At 33.7% G+C, this 19964-nt stretch overlaps 1 protein-coding gene across 2 annotated transcripts in view; it reads left to right on the top strand.

Annotated features, from left to right (window-relative positions):
- Window positions 1-19964, top strand: part of Wdpcp (WD repeat containing planar cell polarity effector) — a 249506-nt gene that overhangs the window by 170348 nt on the left and 59194 nt on the right. For both annotated transcript variants that reach the window (XM_010609751.2, XM_033764324.1), the window contains one exon: window positions 18319-18382. In XM_010609751.2, coding sequence (XP_010608053.1) covers window positions 18319-18382 — 64 coding nt within the window. The remainder of the gene's footprint in view (window positions 1-18318; window positions 18383-19964) is intronic.

Raw genomic sequence — 19964 nt, 5'->3', positions numbered from 1 at the left:
TGTTTCTTGTATACAACACATTGTTGGATTTTGCTTCTTAATCCATTCTGCCAATCTGTATCTCTTGATTGGTGAATTGAGGCCATTAACATTGATGGTTATAACTGATATATTCTGACTTATTCTTGTCATGTTATTGTCCTTTTGTTAACTCTTTTTACTTTTTCTCCCATCTCCTTTTAGTTTCTTGCCTTGCCTATTTGATTTGGTCTGTTGGGCCTCATGTTATTGTGAACTTAGTTGTCCTTTTCTAGGATACTGTTTAGAATTACTTGCAGTGCTGGTTTGGTGTTCATCAAATTTCTCAGGTGCTCTTTGTCATGGAAGTATCTTATAAATTTCCTCTGTAATCCAATGATTGTTTAGGAAAGTGTTGTACAGTTTCCATGTGCTTGTGAAGTTTCTATAATTTCTTGTGCTATTGATCTCCAGTTTGATTGCACTATGATCTGATAATATACAGGGGATGACTTCAATTTTTTTGTATTTATTTAGACCTGTTCTGTGAGCCAGTATGTGGTCTATTTTAGGGTGGAATGAGGAAAAGAAAAAAGAGAGAGAGAGATAAAAAAAGAATTTGAAGGGCCTCTTTCAGACTGTCTCTGTTCTCATATTATACCACATGTACAGCATATGCAGAACTGAATCCCCTGGTCTCACCTAGCCAATGGCAGTTCCCCACGACTGAGACTGAACACAGTCCACAAGGCCTAACTTGAGTTTCCCTACCCTCAGAGTTGAACTCCACTCAGTTCTATTACAGGTTTCCCCTGCCCTTTCTTTAAAGATGTTCTAAGTTGGGAGCTCAGAAAACTACCCTTCATGAGAACCTTTGCCTCTGCAGAGTTGGTCTAAGGACTGGCCCAATCAAGAGGTTAGAGAACCAGGGGGGGAGGTCGTGGGGGTGTTTCAAGGGCGCCCACGCGGCTACCTTCCTTGCTGGGTGTGTGTCGCGCAGTCCAGGAGGTTGCGCACCCACTGCGTGATCTCAGGCAGGCAGGCAGCTGAAGAGACCCCCTCTCATATAAATTTTTACGTTTCAATTTATGAATTATAAATTTTAATCCCTACATGTAACATATAGGCATGTAGACTTCTCTTACTCAGCAGGGGAAACTTGAGGCCAGTTCAGTTGTGGTTTTCAGAAAAGGTCCTGAAAATATTTCTCCTTGTTTTTTTTTTTTTTTTTTTGGTACTGGGGATCAAACTCAGGACCTTGTGCTTGTGAGGCAGGCACGGTGCCACTGAGCCAAATCCCTAGCCCATTTCTCCATTTTTTAAATAGACACTTTACTCTCTCAGCATGTTTCCAGTGCCATGTTTATATCAGTATTTCATTAACTGACTTTTTATAGAATAAGTCTTGATGTTGTTAGAGCCAGAAAATGTTCACACACTTATATTCTCAGATATCTTGACTGAATAATTCTGTTTTTTTCACTCTTATTTTCTTATTTTTAAAATATATTTGCTGCTATTTATGTGGTCTTTTTCAATGTATCTGAACTGATTTACTGGCATAGCATTGTTCTTCAAGTTGGTATTATTTTTATATAAATGTTATCAGTCATGTCACAACATACTATCATCAATACCCATATAAGTGCAATTACATATATATGAATAACTTTTATCATCATTTTATGATAACAGAGTAAGTCTATTACCAGTTTACTGTTTACCAGTTTATCAGTTTTATTAGTTGTCAAAAGAAGGCCTTAAAAATAACAGCTTTTGTAAATAGAACACTAACAATATGAATAATTACTATATGACATCTCAGTTATCAACAGTAATTATCATGATGAATAACCTGTCTACTAAGCACTAAAGGGGATGCGCTGTTCTAAATTTTATTAAATTTTATTGGTACATTTAATGTATACAATATAATAATATTCATTATTGGAAGTATGTACCTTTACTTGATCAATCTTGGTTCTTATTTTTCCCCATTCCCTGTCCTCCCTTCTACCCTTCCCTCCCTCCCTATCTACAAAGACTTTGTTTCCATTCTTTTTCATTTTCTCATATTAATTCCATTCCCTTCTTTCCTTTCTTCTACCCCTCCCATTTCCCCTTCCTGTTTGTCCCTTTTCTTCCTATTTCACATTATCTATTATACCTTTTAGTCCTTATTTACACTTTCAGTTTCTCATACTATAGAAGCTATTCGGTGTTTACACATGTGTCCTATTTATATCGCTTTAACTGTTCTAAACTAATTGGTAGCTCTACTATAGCACTTACCTGATGTTTAATTCAGACATATAGGTAGCAAGCAGTAATTTTTGAAAAACCAAACTTTGGATCAAACAAAACTTAAGTTTGAGTTCCAGCTTCACAGTTTATTAGATGGGTATCTTTGAACAAGTTACATAAGCTTTTAGTGTTATTTCAGTTTTACAGAAGAGAGTTTACCAATCCTTAATTACAGTGTCAAAACTATAATAAATATGAAGTAACCAATATGTATTAAGTACTTAATAAGTGATAACTATTATCATTGTGTTTATACTGTCTTCTATCTCGACTATGAGACTCACGTCATTAGTTTTTCCAACGTTTTAGTCATAACACAGGCCTTGTTCCAAGAACCAAAATAATTTTTTTACAAAAGTAAAAGTAACCATGACTTTTTAGCTACTCTGGAGATTGAAGCAAGAGTATCATGAGTTTTAGCCTTGCCTTGGCAACTTATCAAGACGCTGTCTCACATTAAAAAAAAAAAAAAAATAGTGGGCCTGGAGATATACTTCAACGTGAAGGCCTTGGTTTCAATCACCAATATGGAAAAAAAAAAAAGGTAATATTATTATAGTTGACAGTCTAACAATTTTGATACCAGTTTTAAAACTGGATGGGTCCAAAATGATGGAATTTGTGTCCCTCACAGTTATGATTTAGATATAAAATCTTGCCCAAAAGTCCTATGTGTTCAGAAGTGGGACTCTTGGAATATAATGTGATCATGGGGTGCTATGCTCATCAAAGGATAAGATTCTAGTTAGATGTGCTGTTATGAAGTGGGCCCTGGTCGGAAGAGGTGTATCAGTTGGGATATGTCTTTGGAGAAAATATATCCTTCCTTGCCTCTCCACTTGCTGGCTGCTTGAGTAGCTCATCTCTGTCATGTCCTTCCCACCATGCCATTTCTTCCTTGGTGACCATGCATAGAGTGAACACTGAAACAGTGAGCCACAGTGATAAACCTTCCCTTAAAGTTGTGGGTATCAGGTATTGTATCCTAGTAGCAGGAAAGTGACTAATGCAGTAACATATTATAAAAGCCAAAGAGGAGACTAGCTCATCTTTTTATTGGTATCACAGCCACTTGATCATTCCTTTAAAGACTGTACCATGACATTTCTAATCGTAAATTCAGAGAACCTAAAAAACAGACACTGATATGAAGAAGAATCTATAAGCCTAGAGCAAATAGTTAATGATTTTGTACTGACAGTAGCACAGCACTAAGGTAAAGAGTAAATTTTGGAGCCCGACTGCTGGCTTCCAAAGTCTTTCTGTACATGTGAGTAGTTATAGGACTTTATGTAAGTTTAAGATTGCTCAATTTAACAAAGACACAAGACAGTTAGTTAAACTTGAATTTCAGATAACAAAGAATTATGTAGTATAAGTATGTCCCAAGTACTGCATAGCATATACCAGTGATGGTGAACCTTTTACAGCTTTTGACAATAATAGTCTGCTGTGGCACACAAGCCATAGTTTCATTACCATTGGCATAGACTTACACTAATAAATATTTATCAACTTTCAAATTTAATTGGGTGTCTGACCTGTATTTTATATGCTTGCTATTGCCCTCTTTATATTTGAGTTTTCTCATCAGTTGAATGGGGACAAGAGTAGTACCAACCAGCCAGCTTGTTGTGAATATTAATGAGTTAATATATGTAAAGCACTGTGACTTACAGCTGGAATAGAAAGTTTAATGAATGGTGACTACAATTACTTTATTCTAAATATTGCTGTAAGGGTTATAATATTTCTTGAATATATTATTCTGGAAATTCATGTTTTTAGCTTTAATGATGAACTTGTAAGAGACCCTTTCTTCTTTCCTACCTTCCTTCCTTCATCCCTCCCCCTCCCTTTCTCCCTCCCTTTCTCCCTCTCTCCCTTTCTTCCTTCTTTCCTTCCTTCCTTCCTTCCTTCACAAGGGATCGAACTGAGGTTTTACACTTGTGAGGCAGGCAGTAGTGGTACCACTGAGCTATATCCCTGGCCCAAAAGGCTGACTTCATTGCTATAGACAACTAGTAAGCCATACAAAATGAATTTGATACTTGATTTTTAGAGATCAAGTGATTGGCAGTGTAGAAAATAAGTAAACCTTTTGATATCTAGTTTTCTAATAAGATATACTTTTTAGACCAGAGAGCAAGGAAAGGTTTGTAAGCATTGCAGTTTGTTGAGTTAGATTTCAGAGGAGTTGAGGAATTTGTGGAATTGTGTACTGAAGAAGTAAGTTTTATATAGAGAAGCAGCTCCATAAGTCTGTTTAACAGTGACCTGAAGTCTTCGGCTAAACTCTAAGGTATGCATGGATGGAATGAGGTTCTATCATTCATTGGCTGTGAACAACTTATGGGAAGTATATCATCAATGCAGATGTGTAGTGGATATCATATAATAGCAGCCAGGACTCTTAAACTGTTTTGTTCCCTGAAGTCACAAATCTTAGCAATACATTCTCGTAATCACTTTTATCCATCTATTAGCCTTATAAGTCTTCATTTCCCCACAGGTTCAGGAAACAGCTACTCCTTGGCAGCTGAGAGAGGCAAAGAGAAATTAATGATTGTTATGGTTTGGGTCTTGATGTTTCCCCAAATGCTCATGTGTTCAAAGAATCGATCTAGAGTTTGTGAAGCTGGAATTGATTCATAGTGTAATACTAGCCTCGAGGGCACTAGTATTAAGGGTGTGAGTGCTACTCACCCTAAGTAGTCCGAATAAAATAAAAGGGGCAGAGAGACACTTAACCTCTCTCTTGTTGTTATTGCTACCTTGTGGGTACCACTTTGTTTCTCCTTTGCAATGCCTATTTGCCAGCCCTGCCTTGGAGCCAGGTGATTATGGACTGAAACCTCTACAAACTATAAGCCAAATAAAGCCCTCCCCTTCCAACTTTTGGTGTTGGGTATTTTGTCTCAGCAACAAGAGAAAAGTAACTAACAGTGATGTAAAGTGCATTCACTGTCTCTGCAGTTCATCCTGTGGCTGCAAATGGCACTCATCCTCTCTCTCATTTACCATCTACTTTTTCTTCTTGCATTGTTTACTTTGACAACTCAGGGATTTCCAGTGGTGTTTTGCTCCATCTCTTACAGTCCTTGGTAGGATGTCTAATTCTGTGTCTTGATGAAGTATTCCTCCAACGCCAATGAACTTTTATCTAGTTTTCCCGCTTTCAAGGTCTACCATTTAAAAAATCCACTTCTATGAATGCCCCCTTGGTCCTGCTGGCACATGCTCTCAAACTGTTACAGTTCTTTGGGTGTATATTCCCCTACCTTATAATGTTTGCATGTTCTTAGATGTATTGTACTAAAATTTAACTCCATCTAGCAATCTGATATCCAGGAGAGTGGTAGGGGCATCTCCTGAGGAAGCAGAATGTGTTGCCTTATGGGAAGAGGTCTTTGTAGCATCTTCTGTCTCAGAGAAGGCTGGTTCAGATTCAGGGAATCTGCAGTGTCAGTATCCTCAAGAATTCTCATCCCCTATTTCACTATCTTAGGTGTTCCTGGGACAGCAGACCTGCCTTCATAGTGCAGAGACATCTGTGGAGTCCTATGACTATACTAGGTGTTCTACCTGTCAATTGTCTCTGCATTTCAAATGAAAAAGTTAAAGATATATGAAAGCTACTAGAGAGGCTCTCTGTCATATTTAGCTTCTAACTATAAGTAATATTTATTCTTTCATTAACTTTCCTCAGAACATAAGTATAACTAAGTAATCAACTAATTCTACTGTTTTAGTAGGCATTGCTCATCTGCCCCCCCCCACAATAGCTATTCTAAGGAAAAGCTATTGGGAGTCCTCAAGCCAAAATTGACCATCTGAAGGATCCCAGTCCACCCAGGAACAGGGACTACCTTTTAGTATCCAATGCCAGCGGGCCATGAGAGGCCTTGTCCCCAAGAACTGTGGCTGTGCATTTTGATCAGTCTGGTTGTTTTCAGAAGTACTTATGGCCAAGGATTGGTTTGTTTTGTTACCCCTCAGTTTGGAGGAGCATTCTTGAAAATATCTGTCAAAAGCATGTAAAGACATTCATTGTTCCAGGCAAAGGATACCAAACAAAGAAATAAAAGAGCAACCAAAAGCCAAGGAAAGAAAAGATTATGGAAAAAGATATTTGGGGGACTATGAGCTTTAAAGGGCTACTTCATATACTAGGGAATCAGGAATTGAAGATGCATGCTCAGAACCAGACACATGCTCAGACAAGACCTGAGAAAACCCTGGGCTTCAACCTCTGGAGGGCTTTAAGTAAATGCATAACTAATAGGGGAATTTAAAATAATTGTAGGCAGCAGAATATGAGTAAAATTAATTACATAAATTTAAAAGTCGATATTATTGCATTTTTGGCTGTAACTCCTCTTTTCCTCATATAATATTTAAAGTACATCCATGAAACTATGTATAAATCTTTGTTAATGGGCACACAACATATAGATTTAATTTGACAATAACATAAAAGTGTGAGGAGACAGTAGAGAAGCAAAGTTTTTTGTACTAGTGAAGCTAAGTTGGTATTAAATAAAACTAGATTACTATAAATTTAGGATACTAATTATAGCTCTTAAGAAAATAACAAAAATATACAAGAGAGGAAGTAAAGAATATTAAAATGTAACACTAGGAAAAATGAGTTATACACAAAAGAAAGAAATATTAAGGAATTGTGGAACAAAATGATATTGAAAACAAATAGCAAATGACAAACACATATTTCCTTATCAGTAATAACTTTAAGTATAAATAGATGAAATTTATTTAAAAGAGATTGAAAAAGATGGATTTAAAAGTATGTCTGAACTATGTATTATCTAGAAGAGGCCCACTTTAGATTGAAAAATACAAGTAAGTTGAAAGTGATAGAAAAATACAGTGGTACCTCAGTTCATGAACTTAACTCATTCCACAATTCTGGGAAGATGGCCATGACTGTGTTCATGTGAAGAAGATGGCCATGGTCATGTCTGTCACCCAATACAGAGAGTGGGAAAGGAAGCAAAATTTTCCCAAATGCTTCTGTTCATGAGACAAATTGTTCACAAACAGAATCATTCATAAACTGGGGTATTACTTATCTGCAGATAGCAAAAAAAAAAAAAAATACCTGTTACGACTATCCAAAAATCAAACAAAATAGAGATAAGTACAAATATTGAGGCAAACAAAAATACGTATTGATAAAAAAACTCCTTATGAAAATATGCATTGAAGGATTGTACACCAAATAAAAGACAAACGATAGGGAAAAAATAGAAAAGAGTTGTAATCCAGCATGGCCCATGAATCAAAGGTGTATCTTGATTTATTATAATTGTTTTAAATTTTTTGGTCTTTGGCTTTATATGTTTTTTGGTTTTGGTTTTAAATGCTTTTTTGTCTGTTACTTAAAATGAGCAAATTTAATTGTAAATAAGTTATACTCATGAGGCAATAAAAACCTTCAAGAGACCAAGTGTGGTCATGTGTGCCTATGATTCCAGACCTCTGGGAGGCTGAGGGTAGAGGATTACAATTTTTTGTTTCATTTCTCCTTGTTTTATTTGGCATAATTTCCTTTTTTCTTTTATCTTCCTTTTCTCATTTTTTTTTCTATTACCTTTGTCTAATTCTGCAAATATCCTTCTCTTCCTCCAGTGGATCCTAGTTTTCTCTCCTAATTTCTCACTGTTTAATTTTTCAAAATTTTCTTTTTTCATTTTCCCTTACCAACCTCCTATATTGTTAATAGTAAAATTGGTTACTGAGCTTTATTCATGTTGAGTTAGTTAACTGTATTATTACTGTTGAATTCTTTTTGTTATTGATGGAGGTATAGTTGTGATATTACATACATATTTGCTGTATGTCAATATTTCGCTTGTCTTAGTGTTTATATTATAATTACAGATCTCTTTTTTATAGTTAAGGATAGTACAACAGTATATTATTGGTTCTTATAGTATGTCAATATCCACTTTGTTTTGGATTATCTTATTTTTGTTTATTTATTTGCTATTACCCTGTCACATGCTTATTGCTATTACTAGATTATCTTTGTGCCAATATGTGGAATACCTTTTTGTCATTAACAATGCTGCATTCCTCTCCCAAATAACTAGGTGCTAAGTCAATTATGCTATGGCTTTCTGGCCCAAATTAACAGAGGTGGTCAAGTCTTTGAGGCAGAGGCAAAGTTAGCCAAGCCCAGAGTTTATCACTGAAAGCAGTCACTGACTACAGAAATATCTATACTACAAAAAAATAATCTTTCCAATATAAGCAACTGCAAACCTATGCACAAAACAAGACAAATTAAAAAAATAGAAATATGAGAAGGCAGCACAATAATGCCTACCAAAACTCACTGGTATGATTTTTATTACTTCCTCTATTTCATTGCCCATTATTTGTGCACTTGTTTCTTTTATATCTTCTTAAATTTTGATAATTGATTTATGTCTAGAAATATATCCATTTCTTCCTGATTCTCTAATTTATTGGAATATAAATTTTAAGTAGTTTTGTATTAATTCTTTGGATTTTGGTGAGTCTGTTATGATTTCTTCATATCTAATTGCATTGATAATGGTTTTTACCTTCTCATAAATTTTCGAAGTGTTTATCAATTTGTTTATCCTTCCAAAGACAAATTCTTTGATTCATTGATCTTTTTATTTTTAAACATTGGATTTCATTAATTTCTGCTCTGATCTTTATAATTTTTTTACTCCTATTAATTTTAGATTTGGATTATTTTTCTAAGACCTTGAGTAGCATCCTCAGCTTATTTATTTGGGATTGCTCTTTTAACATGCATTAACAGCCATAAATATTCCTCTTAGAACTGCTCTCTGTGTCCTATAGGTTTTGGTATGTTGTGCTTGCATTATCATTTGACTCTAAGAAGTTTTTAAATTTTCCCTGCTTTTTTCTGTGATCCATTAATTATTTAATATGTATTATTTAATCCTCATGTGTTTGTATAGTATGTGGTTTTTTTCCTATTGATTTCTAGTTTTATTTTCCTATGATCCAATAGTATGCTGATTATTTCAATTGTTTTATATTTATTTAGTCTATTCTGGAAAAGGTTTCATGTGCTGTGAAAAAAAAAAATGTTGAATGAAACCCTTTGTAGATATCTGTAAAGTCCAGTTTTTTAAAGATGTGATTAAGTCTGAAACTTTTTTTTTTTAGTCTTGTGGACTTATTTGTGAGATTGCAGTATTGCAGTCCCTTGCTATGATTGTTTTAGTGTCTTACTAGTCTTTTTAGGTTTTATTTTATGAAGTTGGGTATGCTAACATTCATTGCATATATATTTACAATTCTTGCCTCTTCCTGTTCAGTTATGATTTTTACTAGTATGTAGTGGCCATCTTTGTCTCTTCTGATCAGTCTGCTGTGTCTGAGAATTAGCTACTCCTACTTCCTTTTGGGCAGTTGTTGCATGGAATATTCTTTTCCACTTATTTACTTTTTAGTCTTTATGCTTTCTTTGTACAAGATATGTCTCCTGTATATAATATATGGTTGCATTTTGTTTATTGATCCAATAAACAAAAAGAGTTAAGACCTTTGATAGTGAATTATTGTTTTAAGGTGTTTAGTGAATCTTGTAGTTGCATTATTTTTTCAGTGCTGCATCATTTATTCTTTTTTCCTTTTTAATTATTTTCCCAGCTAGATGCATAGTTTCCTTTGGGCTATTTAGTGCTTTGGGACTCCTTTTTATGTTAAGTGTTTTCTGAGATGAGGGTTTAGTGGTCACTTCTTTGGTGTTTCTTTGTCACCGAAAGTCTATTTCTCCATCAGTTTTGAAGGCTAATTTGTAGGATATAGAAGTTTGCTTTCACTGAGAATGATGGCACATGACTTTTATCCCACCACTAGAAAGGCTGAGGCAGGAGGATTTCCATGAGTTTGAGGCCAGCCTGGCCTACATAGTGAGTTTGAGGCCATTCTGAAGTACATAGCTTTTGGGGGCTTATCAGACCCCCCATTCACCTGACCAACGGTTGGTGGCAGGATAACAAAAGAAAAGATCTTTACTGCATAAAGGGGGGCCTAGGATAGTCAAAGCTCTTATCAGGTTAAGATACTGTCTCCTGGAGCTTGCCAGTATTTATTAAAAGCACAGTTTCTTGAAGAGATGATGCAAAAAGAGTGGAGTGGAGAGCACTGACTCAAACAGGGTCCTAGCAACAAAGGTACAAGAATGCAAGAACAGATCATTGATTAATGGGAAATTTGTTTTTTCCCATAGATTAATTTTTGCCTCTATATAAGTTTTATGTAGAAGTCCTGTTGCCCTTAGCTGTAATACTGTCTTGCCATCCAAGACAATGCAGTGCCATGAATCATTGAGGCTTTTGCTGTAACCAGTGGTAAGGGGAGTTGTTCTGTTCCCTCATACCAACTGCTGGCGTTTCAGGCAAGCCATTGTGGGCTAATAAGCAGACTCAGACTTTTGATATGAAAAGCCAAATTATAAATTTGCAACTCACTCAGGGTGGTCTCCATCACATAGCAAGACCCTGTCTCAAAAAAAAAAAAAAAGCAAACAAAAAGTCTGGGTTGCCAATTTGTTTATTTGCATAGTTTGCAAAACTTCATTTCAAGCTCTCCTGAAATTTAAAATTTGTATTGAGAAATCTGCTGTTATATTGATAGGCTTGCTTCTATAGATTACCTTAGATTTTCTTCTAACCACTTCTACTATTCTCTCATTTTATTGAAGTTCTAGAATTCTGATTATGTGTTGTGGAGATTTTTTTCCTCATCGTGGCTATTTGATGTTCTATATACCTCTTGCACTTTGAATATTTAATTGTACCTCTAGATTTGGAAAATTATCTTCTATTATTTCAGTGAACAAATTTTTTTTTACCTATTGAGTCATCTTCTAAGTTGGGGGAAGGGGAGCTAGGATACTGCTACTTTCTGTCTCCACTGGAGGTGGAAAAAACTAAGACTTGAGATTAGAAGAAAAGACTGTCCCCCTGGCTCTAAGAATTATCAGGCCTAGCAGCCATGTGACAGGCCCTAGCTCCTTTTTTTTTTTTTTTTAATCTTATAAGTCTCAATTTTCAACCTTTTTTATGTAGTATAATTGTTAAGGCTGGTTGTATTTCCCTTCAAATTCCTTACTTATTTACATTTTCTGTAAAATATTGGGATTTATTTTTCAGTATTTAAATTTTTCTATTAGAATTTCTTCTTTGACTAATGACTTTATAATTCCTAAGCAAATGTATTGCCTATGTATATATCATAAATAATATATAGTGGTATTCTACTTTCCACTCTAATAATCTATCTTTAAATTGGAATATTTAGCCTATCTACATGATTATTTTATATTGAACTGTTTCTGCTGTTTGGGTTATTCGGTTTTCCTGTGCTTCCTTTGTTTCTTTTCTTGATTTTTTTTTTTTTTTTTTTTTTTTTTTTTTTTTTTTTATTTTTTTTTTTTTTTTTTTTTTTTTTTTTTTTTTTTTTTTTTTGCCTATTACTTAAAGTTTTTCCTCATTCTCAACCAAATTCTATAGCTGGGTATGGTGGTGTATACCTATAATCCCAGTACTTGGGAGACTGAAGCAGGACAATCACCATTAGTTTGAGGCCAGTCCGGGTTATGTCGTAAATTCAAGTCCAGCCTGAACTACAAGGCAAGACCTAGTCTCAAAAAAAAAAAAAAAAAAAAAAAACTAGTCTAAAAAAAAAAAAAAAAAAAAAAAAAAAACCCCAAAAAAAACCTAAAAACAAACAAAAAACCATTCTACCTGTGCCATTTTAGCAATTTATATGTTGGTTCCATTATCACCATTGAAATTTCACTCTGTGTTGTTTCCAGATTTGAATATAAAAATTTCAGCAGTACAAAGAACAAAGAACTTGGCACTTTAACTTCCTCAGATATACCTGTCACTCATTAATATTTTCTAACTTAAATATATTAAGACATTTTGTATATATTTATCTGATTTTGTTTACTAAAATTTTTTTGTTATTTTTAAAAGACCTATTCCTTCTTGCTTCTCAGACCTTCTGAGTTTATTTTCATTTTTCCTGAGATACAGGATAGGATAAAAAATATATGGTTAATGTCTTAAATTTTTTAATTATATTATCACAGTAACTGACAAATTACCATTTGAGACAGGGTCTCCCTATGTAGTTTAGGCTGGCCTTGAACTCACGGCAGCCCTCCTGCTTCAGCCTCCAAAGTGCTGGGATTATAAACCTGTACCCAGCATTCCTATCATTCTTACCACTTTCTAAAGCAGTTCTGGAAGTCAGTATTGTTTTTAGTTGTGCTGTTGTGGCTGTCTTAATGTCGTGAACAGATTCAAACTGTTTACTTCTCATGGTCATTTTGACTTTTGGTTAAATCCAGAAGTCCATGGTGCTAGATGTCATTAGTAAGGTGAATGAAGATGCACTGTAAAATGTTCTATGAGCCTTCCTGCAGCAGCATTTGCTGTATTTTTTTAAATCACATCTTGTAAAGATACTCACAACAGAGACTTCCAGAACTGTTTCTGAAAATGGTAAGAATGAAGGGATAAGTGTGTTTAAAGTGATGGGTGGGTAGTATTCTGAGAGGATTGATGGAAATGTTCCTGTTACTGTAATAAAACTTTTTAATTTAAATGTTCACGAGGTATTTCATTCACACCTCATATGTCCTGTAAACATCCCTTTATTGAAGATCTGCTGCAAGGTATCAGTCTTTATATATCTCAAAGTGTTTATTGTTCTCATTATAACAGTACAACAGAACACAGTTCCACTGCTACATCATGAAGGTTGATGCTTGCTATTTCCTTACTATCTTTTAACTCCAGTTTTTGCAATTGAGAGGTTTGGTGTCTCTCTGTAGTTTATAAATCATCTGCCTTCTCTCTGGCAGCTTTTAAGATGTTTTTATTTGTGCAGTTCTGTATTTCCATTACAAATATACATAGGTATATACCATATTACCCCCCAAATGAGACTGAACTGGAAAATAAGCCCTAGAATTCTTTTTCAGGAAGTTCACAATATAAGCTCTACCCCAAAATAAGCCAGTTAAGATCAGATGAAAACATTTCCTTCATCCTTTGGAACACACAACCAACATAATGTATTATAAAATAATACTATTATTAATCAAATATAAATGGAATTGTTGACATGAATAATAATTATTTGTAAATACTCAAGTGGGCTCTTTTACATGAAAGCCAACAAATATGTAAAAAGATGAATTTGAGGTTTATTGCAAATGACCAATTGGAGTATAGACACAATGCATGAATAACATGAACACTTGATAATGAATGGGCATGGTTATGTCTAATAAAAATCTTCATAATTCAATGTTATATTTGTCATGATGCATTATAAGCAGCTTACATGGACAGGAAGTGCTCATTTAAGGAGAGGTCTGTTGTTGGACATGAAAGATTGGGACCAATAGATCTACAGGAAAGGAAGTCATGTGAAATTCAGGCCAAAATTCAGAGTTTGGAGAGTTACAGTGATGTTCCAGAAGATGACATGATTGATTTAAATAAATGTAGATTTTTGTACATGAATAAATGTAGATTGTTATATATGAATAAATACAGATTGTTGTACATGAAAATGAGATATCTCTTTAAAAATAAGTCCTATTATATATTTTGGAGAAAAAAATTAATATAAGACCTGGTCTTATTTTAGGGGAAATATGGCATGCCTTTTCATTTACCCTAGTTGACATATATTGTTCCTCTCCGATCTGTTGATTAATATTATTTGTCAGATCTGGATATTCTTAGCTATTAACTTAATTCCTTGAGTAAACATGTTAGACTTTTTTATGTTCTATATTAACCTCTCTTTATATTTTTAAACTTTGGGGAACATTTTGTATAATATCTCACTTATGCATCATTTAATATACTTTTAGTTTAGTAATTCTTCAATTGTGTGAGGTTATTTAACTCCAATAATTAAATCTTTTCATTTCTAAATGTTCTATTTTATTATTTTTTTTAAATGACCTGGTAGCTGGGCATGGTGGCGCACACCTGTAATCCCAGCTCTTGGGAGGCTAAGGCAGGAGGATCGCTGTGAGTTCAAGACCAGCATGGGCTACATAGTGAGTTGCAGGTCAGTCTCAACTCCATAGTAAGACCCTGTCTCAAAAAAACAAAAAGAAAAAAACTAAAAATGACCTGGTAAATTTTATTGCATATTACATGCTTATTTTCATGACTCCATCTCTTATGTCTTTAAATATATTATACTAAATGATTTTATATACTAACTTTAATAATTCAGATATCTGAAGCCCCTGAGATCTAAATTTTTTTCTAATTTTCAGTTATAGTAGTTTATTTTATATTTTTTATGATCTTTGAATTTGTACTTGTTTGATTTTTTTTTTTTTTTTTTTCCAGGGGTTGAACTCAAGACCTTGCACTTCCCAGACAGGCACAGCACCACTGAGCTAAATCCCTGGCCCTGATTTCAATTTTGAATTCTTTGGGTCCTCTGTCAAAAGCATTTAATGCAGACATTATTTTTTGTTCATTTTTGCTAAAGTTGGGAGCATTCCTCATCTGGATTCCTTTTAACCTGCAGCTTAATCAGAAGTCTTGGCTTTAACACCTTTACCTTGAAATTTGTTCAAGTCAGTCTTCTGAGGGTGATGACCCTACCTTCATTTCTTGTCTTTTTTTCTTTTAATATTATTTTATGTAAAAATGAAACAATTTGAAAACAAAATAAAAGAATAATAATAGTTAATACACTATGTATCGTTACCATTAAAGTAGTTACTTAGCGACAAAAAAGATTCTTACAAAGAAGAAACAGGTTATAGCACAAAACTTTCATTTATACAATTGGCTTATCTCAGTTTGTTGAAAAGAAAGATTTGTGTTAGTATCTATTCATTTCTTCTTTATAAGAATAATTTGGCTTATGTCTTATGCTCTGAGAATCTACTTTAAAGATAACTCTACACAGTATAATAACTTGTTCACTCATTTGAATATGAAATTTTATTTTTTCATAAAAAAGGGAGGGGAGAGGAGGATTATAAAGAAGATGTGTTAAGTACACGTACCTACTTTCTAAAGTTAATGTAAACATTATAAATTGCAAATGTGTACTAATAAAAGAAAGGACAAAACTCTTATATGAGAAAAATATATATGTATACAAATGAAGAGCAAAATAGAAGACAGATTACAAGTAGGAAGAAACTCAAATAATTACCAATTCCACTGTATCAAAAATGTTTTAATATATATGCTAATTTGTTTCATTTATACTAATAGTTTCTCTTAGTTAATTATCTGCTGTCTATAGGAATCCTTACTCTGGTTTCCATTAAGCAAGTTTGTTTGTATATTTTTATTTTTATAGTTTTGACAGGTGCCCTTGACTATTTTCTTAACTTTTTTAAACTCATACTTTAAAGTAAATTTTCTAAATAATCTAGTTGCGAGTTCTTTTTGCTATTTCATATTCACCACACTGCCAAATGCCACTGCCAATTTCTTCATTTTATCATAACACCTATCATATACACAGGGCCATGAGCTCGTCCTTTATTATCTCCCTAAATTTTACTCTTTCCAATTTTAATTTGTCCTATGTATGGTTGCCAAAGTGATGTTAAAATGGGCACATGAGGTTAAGTTTGAGGTGCCTGGAAATTGTGTGGGGCTCAAAGGAGAGTTGGATCCTAGAACTGTAAATTTGTGATTGGTTTATATAATTAATTATCAATATCATGATAGTTTTTTCGGGGGGGGTACCCAGATTCGAACTCAGGGTCTTGAGCTTGCAAGGCAGGTATGGCACCACTGAGCTAAATTGCCAGCCCCAATACCATGATAGTTTAAGGTTATTGGAGAGACTGGAGTGCACAGAAATCTATGAAGGACCATAGAACACCAATTTAAAGGGGATATAAAGAAAAATGAACTAGAAAAGATTAAGAAGATACAGTCTAGCCATGAATAGTGGTGCATGCCTGTAATCCCAGCATTCAGGAGACTAAAGCAGGAATGTTGCCATTAGTTTCAGGCCAGCTTGGAGTACATAGTGAGTTCAAGAACAGCGTGAAATATATAGCAAAACCTTGTCTTTAAAAAAAAAGTAGATATAGCCTAGCAAATAGGGAAGCAAAGAATAAAGGAAAGCCAAGAATGAAGAGGGCTTCAAGGAAGAACTAGATATGACCAAAAGAGGGTTATAGGACTAGATATGACCAAAGGGCACATAAGATGAGATCTTTAATTTTAATCATTAAAGATGGGTGCTTAATGTTGCCAGAATAGAAAGGAATAAGCCATTGTAAAATGGCAGTAAATGTATGATCTACAGTACAACTGAATGATTCTCTTTTCCTCAGTGTATTCCATCATCACTGAATATATAGTAAAGCACTAAACTCCCAGTCACAAGACACTCTTCCACCAGAAAATTAAGCATAATTGCCTTCTGAACTTAAATGGCTAAGAGGATTCAGGAAAATACAGGAGGTACTACTAAAATTGGATGTGGAGGATGGGGATATAATTCAGTGATAAGGAATTTGTGTAGCAAGCATTAGGCCTCGGTTCCAATTCCATAAATAAATAAACAAATAAAATTTTTAAAGGGACAAGGAGGAAATGAGGGTAGCAGTTATTAAACTGCTGGAAATTCCACAAGTGTTTCAAGTTTCTGTATCTCATATATAATGTTGTTAAACCTTGCTTATTTGATTTTTTATTTATTTCACTAATAAAAATAGTAATAATATTCAGAACTTGCTATTATTTTACTTGAGATCATTAGCTTTTCTACCATCAAGTTTTACAATATGAATTAAGGAACAGAGACATACAGAGATTTCTTTAACTGAAATACCGAATAGTTTCTTTGGTGTGAAAAACTATAATAGTACACAGGATCCTAATGAGACAATTAATAATGTGAAATAGGAAGTAAAGGGCTAAAGGTGTAAGGAAAGTGGGAAGGGTGGGGGAAAGGTAATAAGGGAGAGGAAAAAAATATGAGAAACTGAAAAAATGGAAATGAAGTGTTTGTAAATGGGGAGGGGAGGAGGGGGTGAAGGGAGGATAATTGTATTGCATACCTAGATTGTATACCAATAACCTCAATAAAAAGAAAGAAAAAAAAAACGAGCAGAGAATAACTGCTTGTTCCTAGCTAAAATAAGAAAAACTGACATTTATATCTATGTAAATCTTAGCACCCAGACAAAATAAAGACAAGTTTTCATTCCAAAAGCCTGTGCTAATTATATGTATGTTTATGACATGCTTTTCTCTCAAGATCTAAAGCTTTGTGTAGAGGTAATTCCTTTAAACTGCATGTTGTTCTTATATATTTTAGCCTAAAATTAAACTTTGACAAAGAGCTTTGTAAAATCATACATTAGGGAAAGAATATGATTATGGGAAATATTAGAAAGGTAATATATTTTTAAATGTGAAAGTGATTTATAGCCTGGAATTTTTAAACTCACAAATATGAGGCACTTTTAATAATGTAATATTTAATTTTTCATCATTTACCTTACTGTACCAAAGGGGGAAAAAAAAACCATACTTACAGGCCAGACTAACTCAAGGCTACAAACTGGTGATCTCTACATTCTTTGAACATTGGGATTATATCTTATTCTCTACCACAGAGAACAAAGTCTGACACATTGCATATAATTTATATATATATATATATACATATATATATATATACACATATGTATATCTCCCCACAATTTTCTCTTATAAAACACAATAAAGTAAAAAATTATGAAAACATATTTTGTGAGTAGTGTCTACTTAAGGTTATGCGTATCCTTGGAAATTATACTTATAACTGCCTTAGGCTTTATGCTGTTGCTCTTGCTAAGTTCAGTAACATTTCACATACGGAGCATCCTAATAAATGACTCCATTCTGTTTAAAAATATCTTTCCCATCAGAAGAATGAAAACAACAGCAAACAAACAAATATCTCCCTCCTCTCATATGACCTGCATTTCTTTTTCTTCTTTAATAGGTACCAGAGGTTTGAAAAGGCATTTCTCCTAGCTGTTGATATTGGTGCCCGAGACCTGTTTATGGTGAGTCATTCCTAGAGATGATTTTGTGCCTTCAGTTCTAAGGCTGAGTAAGTTGTCAGCTTTTATGACAATTAAAAAGGATTAGTGTCACTTATAGACTTTAACACATGGTGGAGAAGCATTATTCCATCTTGGCTTGGAGCTTTGCTTTCATGAAACTAGTCAATAACCATCTAGTATTTTTTGACTTGTTGACATTTTCTTTGCTGGGCCCAAAGTATCTTTTATGTTTTCTAAGAATTTATAATTTGTGAACTTTTCTTCTCTTGTACTTTGATGTGAGGGAGTGAATGAATTTCTATCTACGAAGCTTAAATGTCTTTCTAATACATTCTCTGCAAAATAGAGATACAGAAGCCAAAACATAAGACAGCCTGTCCCACAGATCTCAAATATGCTCAATTTGTTGCTTATCTTTTAGTGAGAAGTAACAAATTATGAATGTTCTCATGTGTAATTTAATATTTATTTTTGTGATACTCCTGCATCCTAACCCACCCTCCCATGCACACTTTATTTTTAAATAATTTTGAAACAGGGTCTCACTAAGTGGCTAATTTTCCCAGGCTAGGCTTGAACTTATGATCCTCCTGCCTCAGCCTCCTAGAGTGATCATATGTATTTTTAAAGTAATCATAGATCAGTGTGAACTTAAGAGGTTATAAAATTCATATTTTCTAGTTCTCCCATTTTTTATCTATAGAACAGTAAAATTGACCAGTTCCTTATACATCCTTGTGCCTTTATCAGCTTCTTGTTTTTAGATCTGCCACCACAGTAAGGTCAGATGAGCAAAGGTAAGGTCCATTCATTCCTGGTTTCCCAGCATATTCTGCTCCATTGTGGTTTGTTATCAACAGAACAGTTCAGCAAAATGTAGAAATCAAGAACTTCTGTAAGGCTCTTTTACCTGAATCTTTTCACAGGAAGAACACATTTTGTTATTTATATTAAGCTTTCATCTTTTAGATGCTAGCATATGACCATCACATTATGTCATTTGTTTTTGGATTGTGTTGGATACTTAAATTCTAAGCTTATATCATTCAATTGAATTTTATTTTTATTGATCATGAATAAATATTTCTAATTACTTTCAGAAGTATGAACATTTTATTTTATCTATATTTTGCTGTGTCTAGCCAAGCAAACATAATATCTTTGTTTCATTTTTATCAAAAATCTATGCATGCAAATATCACAATGTCAAAAATTTAATTATAACACTTTTTAGATTTTCTGATCCCATTAAATTTCCATTAATATCTCTGCTTTTTCACTCCTGCTGCTTACTCACCCTAAAAAGGTAAATAAAAGGTTTATTTTTTATGTGAACAATCCTAGCCGTTTTTCTAGGCAAGATATGAAGTAGAGTTTTGTTTTAATTATTAATTAAAAAACTTAATCATCAAAGCCACCCTCTAAACTTTATTTCAAATCATGTCTGTTTTAGCACTTCAAATCATATCTCAGATTAGCACAATACCTGGTAAAATCTCCATGTTCAAATCTGTTTTCTTTTTTTTTTTTTTTTTTTTTTTTTTTTTTTTTTTTTGGTACTTTTGGGTATACATGAAGTTTA

Source organism: Fukomys damarensis, unplaced genomic scaffold (genome assembly GCF_012274545.1).
Source record: "Fukomys damarensis isolate Sample0158 unplaced genomic scaffold, DMR_v1.0_HiC HiC_scaffold_2, whole genome shotgun sequence".
Classification (NCBI taxonomy): Eukaryota; Metazoa; Chordata; class Mammalia; order Rodentia; family Bathyergidae; genus Fukomys; species Fukomys damarensis.
This window is presented reverse-complemented; position numbering and strand designations above follow the sequence as displayed.